The 5857-nt window shown below is 45.8% G+C and overlaps 1 protein-coding gene across 2 annotated transcripts; it reads left to right on the top strand.

Annotated features, from left to right (window-relative positions):
* Positions 1 to 459: 459 nt before the first annotated feature.
* Positions 460 to 4038, top strand: LOC127774714 (polygalacturonase At1g48100-like). Of its 2 annotated transcripts, none has more exons than XM_052300996.1 (5): positions 460 to 1423; positions 1524 to 1568; positions 1759 to 1966; positions 2061 to 2142; positions 3272 to 4038. In XM_052300996.1, the coding sequence occupies exons 1-5, from the start codon at positions 806 to 808 to the stop codon at positions 3807 to 3809; spliced, it is 1491 nt and encodes a 496-aa protein (XP_052156956.1). In that variant the 5' UTR covers positions 460 to 805; the 3' UTR covers positions 3810 to 4038. The 2 variants fall into 2 exon arrangements, with proteins under 2 accessions (XP_052156956.1, XP_052156957.1); XM_052300997.1 differs by having other exon boundaries at positions 461 to 1423; positions 3305 to 4038.
* The last annotated feature ends 1819 nt before the right edge of the window (positions 4039 to 5857 follow it).

Consider the following 5857-nt stretch of genomic DNA (forward strand, 5'->3'; position numbering starts at 1 on the left):
GTGAACGATTTTTAAATCTATAATAAAGCTAATTTAAATTTTGTTTAGTCCTAATCGAAGCTAAAGACCAAACAGACGCTTATAATGGGCACCTTTTGTGTCCTAGGCCCTAGCCCTGTGACCCTTCCTCTGAACCTTTATGGCCATTGGGAGATCACATATGTAGGGGACGATCGTGACAACAGCTCGTGAGTCATTGGAACCTTCCCCTTAATATGTCCTGTAATGCCATATTTAAGCCAATCCACAAGCTTTAGGCAAACAATTACCACACTAGTAGACATATAGTATGAATACTTGAAAATTTCTACAAGTATATGTTATTCTCCCCCATTTTTTTATTATTGTTTTTCACTGCAGAGCCGGCAAAAACTGAGCCAGCAAAGATTATACAAGTCTTTCTTTTCGACATGCTACCTGCAAAGATTCATGTGACGAAAGCGATAGGCGATGAGATCACTCTCCATGCTCCATGCTGCAGTCTACTCAACACCACCCCAAAATGGCACTAATCTCATTGCCTGGGCTTTGGACATGTGTCGCTCTTCTCGTGGCCATCTTCTCCATCCCATTCGTCTCCACACGAGCATGAGTGCGCAGACGTCTCAACCTCTAGCCTCTCTCTCCCAGACTCCAGAGCAAGCAAGCAGGAGATCACGAGCTCACAAGTATACCGAACCCGTCGTCGTCGACGCCACGCTCGCATTGAAACAATTTTCGCTTTTAGGCTTTTATCAAGAGAGTGCCGCTTTTGTCCCCCTGTTTCTTGAAGCAGAGCTGCGGTTTTTCGAGTTTGCCGGCGGCCATGGGAGGAGGACCTTCGAGGTTGGGCTTGCCGCGGTTGTTGATGGTGGTGGCGCTTGTGCTTCTGGCATTGTGTGGTTTCGGTGTCCATGGAAGGAACCATATCCACAAGAAGCCGCATGGCGGCGGTGGCGGAGGAGGCCGGCAGCACAGGGGTGGCGGCACGGTGGTGTCCTCCCCTGCGGTCCCACCGGCGGACGAGCAGACGCAGCCGCCTGGCATTGTCCCCTCGGACCCGGCCATCCCTGCCCAGCCGGAGCAGTGCGTGTTCGACGTCAGGGCGTTTGGTGCGGTGGGCGACGGCACGACGGACGACACCGAGGCGTTCCGGGCGGCGTGGAGGGCGGCCTGCGCCGTGGAGTCGGCCGTCATCTCGGTGCCGTCCGACGGCACGTTCACCATCACCACGACCACGTTCACCGGGCCGTGCAAGCCCGGCCTCGTCTTTCAAGTGGATGGGGTGCTGATGCCGCCGGACGGGCCGGACTGCTGGCCGCCGTCGGATAACCGGCGGCAGTGGCTCGTCTTCTCCAACCTCGACGGCCTGACGCTGCGCGGCGCCGGCACGATCGAGGGCAACGGCGAGGGCTGGTGGAATCTCCCCTGCAAGCCTCACAGGGTACTGCACAACACTTTTTTTTTTTTGTCTCCGATTCATCCAGCTCGCTCGTCTCAACACTGGCTCTGAATTTGCATTGGTGACTCTGAATTCGGTGCAGGGTCCGAACGGGTCGACGCTGCGCGGCCCGTGCGACAGCCCGACGGTACGTATCACCATCACCATCACCATGAGCACAAACTAGCTAGCTAGCTCATCGACACCATACATATTGTTGACACATATGTCGTTTGTGTTATTTTTATCTTTATTTTTTTTATTAAACTTATGGTTGTGCCGGATATGTAATCCATTTTCATTATCTAAAAATTATGTCGTTTGTGTTGGTGGTGCAGCTGGTGAGGTTCTTCATGAGCCGGAACCTGGTGGTGGAGGGCCTGAGGGTGGAGAACAGCCCGGAGTTCCACTTCCGGTTCGACGGCTGCAGCGACGTGCGCGTCGACGGGCTGTCCATCAGGTCGCCGGCGAACAGCCCCAACACCGACGGCATCCACGTCGAGAACACCCAGCGCGTTGCCATCTACAACTCCATGATCAGCAACGGTATGTTCTACTCTTATTGACGCCTTTTTTCTTTCCTTACGTTGTTCTTTTTCTAATGTGACATGGGAAATGACATGTCTTCCGGCCGGTGTAGGTGATGACTGCATCTCAATTGGGACGGGGAGCTACGACGTCGACATTCAAAATGTTTCTTGCGGCCCTGGACACGGCATAAGGTACGTAGGTAGAACCCATTATTCTCCTCTATCTGTTTTATTTACTTATTTATTTTTTCCAATATTCAATTCTAATATTGGATTGAAGAGGGAGAAAAAAAGCAGAATAACTTATGCATCACTTGGTCCCGTTCCTTTTTTGGTTGTTCTCTCTTCTCTCATTTATAATAAATTCGGTTCACAAAAAGTTTTGTTTGTGTACATACGTTGCCGGCGATCAATATGTTGCTTGGATGTGGGCACGGGGCAACCTGCAATCCTGACTATACGGTTCAGGAGAAAGCAGCAAAGCGTCAGAAACATCCAAAGCGTATAAAACGCATGACGGCATCAGCTTAGCTACCACCCGTCCACCCTTTGTTTCTGCTCGTCTTGTTCTGCCTTATGATCCGCTGGTGTCCTAGATTACTTCCAGAATTTTTAGTTTTTTTTTAGAACATCCAGAATTTTTTGTTGGTCACTCACGTCCTCACAGGAAGAGTGAGATGCTGAAGTAAATGGAGAGAGAGACAAGAAAAGTTGGCCACATGCATGAAGAATTTAGTTCACATGATCGACTTCACGTGTTCAGAGAATGGAGGCATAGACATACCTGAACACCACCTTTTCCTTTAGGAGTACAATCCTTCAACAATTAAGAAGAATCCAATTTTGAGCAAATTCCGTGTTTGATTTCATTCTCTGCTGCTGCCGGTGCTTAGTACAGATGAGTGCGGAAAATTTAGGCTAGCATATATAGGAGCATATAACTCCTACAGAGCATTGCAGTTTTGCATTTCAGACGTCTGTGAGGTACGTAATGACGACATAGGTGTCTGATAGATAATTGATTGATATATTATTAGGGAGTGTTAAAAATATGTTTAAGTTTTACGAGTATAAAAGTACTTTTAGATGTAACTATAGCATAATTAAAGTGTAATTACATAGTAAACTGCATTTTAACTACGATACAACTTATATAAAATTTGCATTTAACTATAGTTTAGTTAGCTAGCACTGGAAACTTATGCGTGACTTGTAAAAAAATTATTTTGAGCAATTTTTTTTTCATACACAAATCTCGAAACGATCCGATGATCACAAATCTGAAAATTTTAGAAGCAAAAAGCTTACGAAAGTTTTCTAGCAAATCCATTTGGTTTTGGTGGTGCATGTGCAGCATCGGGAGCTTGGGCGTGCACAACTCGCAGGCGTGCGTGGCGAACGTGACGGTGCGGAACGCGGTGATCCGGAACTCGGACAACGGGCTGCGGATCAAGACGTGGCAGGGCGGGATGGGGTCGGTGTCCGGGATCAACTTCGACACGGTGAGCATGGAGAACGTGCGGAACTGCATCATCATCGACCAGTACTACTGCCTGGACAAGCGGTGCATGAACCAGTCCACCGCCGTGCACGTCACCGACGTCTCCTACGCCAACGTCCGGGGATCCTACGACGTCCGCGCGGCCCCAATCCACTTCGCCTGCAGCGACACCGTCCCCTGCACCAACATCACCATGTCCGAGGTCGAGCTGCTCCCCTTCAGCGGCGAGCTCGTCGACGACCCATTCTGCTGGAGCGCCTACGGCCTCCAGCAGACGCCCACCATCCCGCCCATCTACTGCCTCCAGGACGGCCTGCCGGACTCGCTCCTCGACAACCCGGACCTCAGATGCCGATGATCTATCGATCGTCGTCTAATTAATGCTTCATACACACTAGCTAGCTAGTGCACACTTTATTGCATGCCTCACTTAAAAGCTGATGAGTTTAATTATATAGTATGCAAATTAATACTACTAGTATTAGTATTACTCCACTATTTACGATTACTAATTTTTGAGTTATGTGAAGCTGTACTGTACATGTGCGCATCTGCTCCCTCTTGATATTACTTGTGTCGCTTTAAGTCATTGCTGCTTCCAATTGAATTCTCACATTCACAGTTTCTAAAAATCAGTATATTGGCGACACATTAAAGCACGCACACATTACAAATATATCCTATTCCTTCATTTTTCAAATTACTTATCGTTCTATTATATCCTAAATAAAAAACATTTGTACCTTTTTTTATCATTAATTTAACATCATAAGATTTATTAGATTTATGTTTGTACATTCATCGTGAGAAATACTTTTATAATATATATAATTCACATTTTGTTAAACTATACATGACCACAGTGTAACAGCTTTTGGATTTGGGAATATTGCCTTCACATTGTGAAGAACTTCAGTGACATAATATATCGGTTGTTGAACCTGATCGCGCTCGATAACGAGGATAGTACTGGCCGAGTACGGTGTGGTGACATCGTAGAGGAAGAGCTCCTCCTCTGGGTGGCGAAGCGACGAGAATAGAAGAATTTGCAAGATATCGTTTAAGTATCTGGAAAGCTTCTTCGGTTACTGTTGTCCACTTAAACTTGTTGTGCTTCTTCACTAGGTTGAAGAAAGGCAAGCCTAGCTTTCTCATGCTGGCTACGAACCGACCGAGTGCTTCCATGCATCCGGTAAGTTTTTCAACCTCCTCAAGCCTTAATGGCGACTTCAAGTTCTTGATAGCGCTGATCTTTTCTAGATTGGTTTCTATTCCCTATCCGGAGACTAGAAATCCATGTAGTTGTTGATATTTCTTACGATCATAGATAAATCCATAAGCGCATGGAATACTGTTGTAGCACTTCTCCTTAAAGTATTCCAATGGTATCGAACACGAGGAACGTGTGTGTATTATCTGCGATCAGGATTCGATCCAAGAACAACAACCTAGGATAAATTGGCTATAGATAATTTCTATGTCTTTTATTGAGTTAATTACGTTAAAAGTAAAACTCAATCGAATGCTTCGGGCATCGGCCCTCCCCTGGTCTTCCAGGCTGAGTCCGACCTTCAGCTCTATGATGTATCCGAACGTGGAGGAAAACGAAGGATATATATGACTGCCACCACCTGCTGCCTACCTCACTTTCCATGGAGCACACAACAAACGAAGGTAATTTCTAACATAGACATCACACCTAAGTTATTAATTACTACTCTAGCCTTGTGGATAAACTTCCTTTTTTATAAAATTCCTAAGGATTCATCATTAAGAGCAAGGTTCATATCATTGGGTCATCTCTCATTAACCAATAACTTAGATAACATGCGGTCCTAAGAATATGATTCACAAGCAATAGGTATATGCAGGGAATAAAATGTAGGTAAGTCATTTTAACATGCAAGTCAGAGACTCTCACTAGCACGGGATAGGTCATCTCAATCGGGCAACAAACCTCATCTGTGTCGGGGAGGGATCCTGTCACGAACCAAAGGTTACAGATGTGAAAAGTCATCTGTATCGGGCATTTGACAATCACGGATGACAGTTATCTCAATAGGGCCAAAACTAAAGCCTGTCACTGATATGCTTGACCCAATAGATGAGTCAAACTAGGGCCAAACAAGGGCCCGTCACCGATGATATCATCTGTGACGGACTCATACTTGACTAACGGACTAATATTTTTTTGAAAAGTAAATAATTTTATTTCGATGAGATTCGTCAAATTTTTTGAACTTAGCCTAAATTTAGAATAAATTTTCCATGTAATATTATTTGTAATCTTTATTATTATAAAAGCGAAGTTGTCCACACGGCTAAGGGCTAGGCAGACAAGGCACGGGTCCTACTCCCTCACCACCATCGTACTTCGTCAGCCACTTAAAAAAAAACCTATCCCAT

This window comes from Oryza glaberrima, chromosome 5, assembly GCF_000147395.1.
Source record: "Oryza glaberrima chromosome 5, OglaRS2, whole genome shotgun sequence".
NCBI lineage: Eukaryota > Viridiplantae > Streptophyta > Magnoliopsida > Poales > Poaceae > Oryza > Oryza glaberrima.

What these genes read in the sequence shown, in the direction of transcription:
- LOC127774714 (XM_052300996.1), top strand. Translation starts at nt 806, where the DNA reads ATGGGAGGAGGACCTTCGAGGTTGGGCTTGCCGCGGTTGTTGATGGTG. An exon ending in GCCCGTGCGACAGCCCGACG is followed by an intron (nt 1,569 to 1,758) that starts GTACGTATCACC and finishes TTGGTGGTGCAG; the next exon opens with CTGGTGAGGTTCTTCATGAG. An exon ending in GGCCCTGGACACGGCATAAG is followed by an intron (nt 2,143 to 3,271) that starts GTACGTAGGTAG and finishes AAAGTTTTCTAG; the next exon opens with CAAATCCATTTGGTTTTGGT.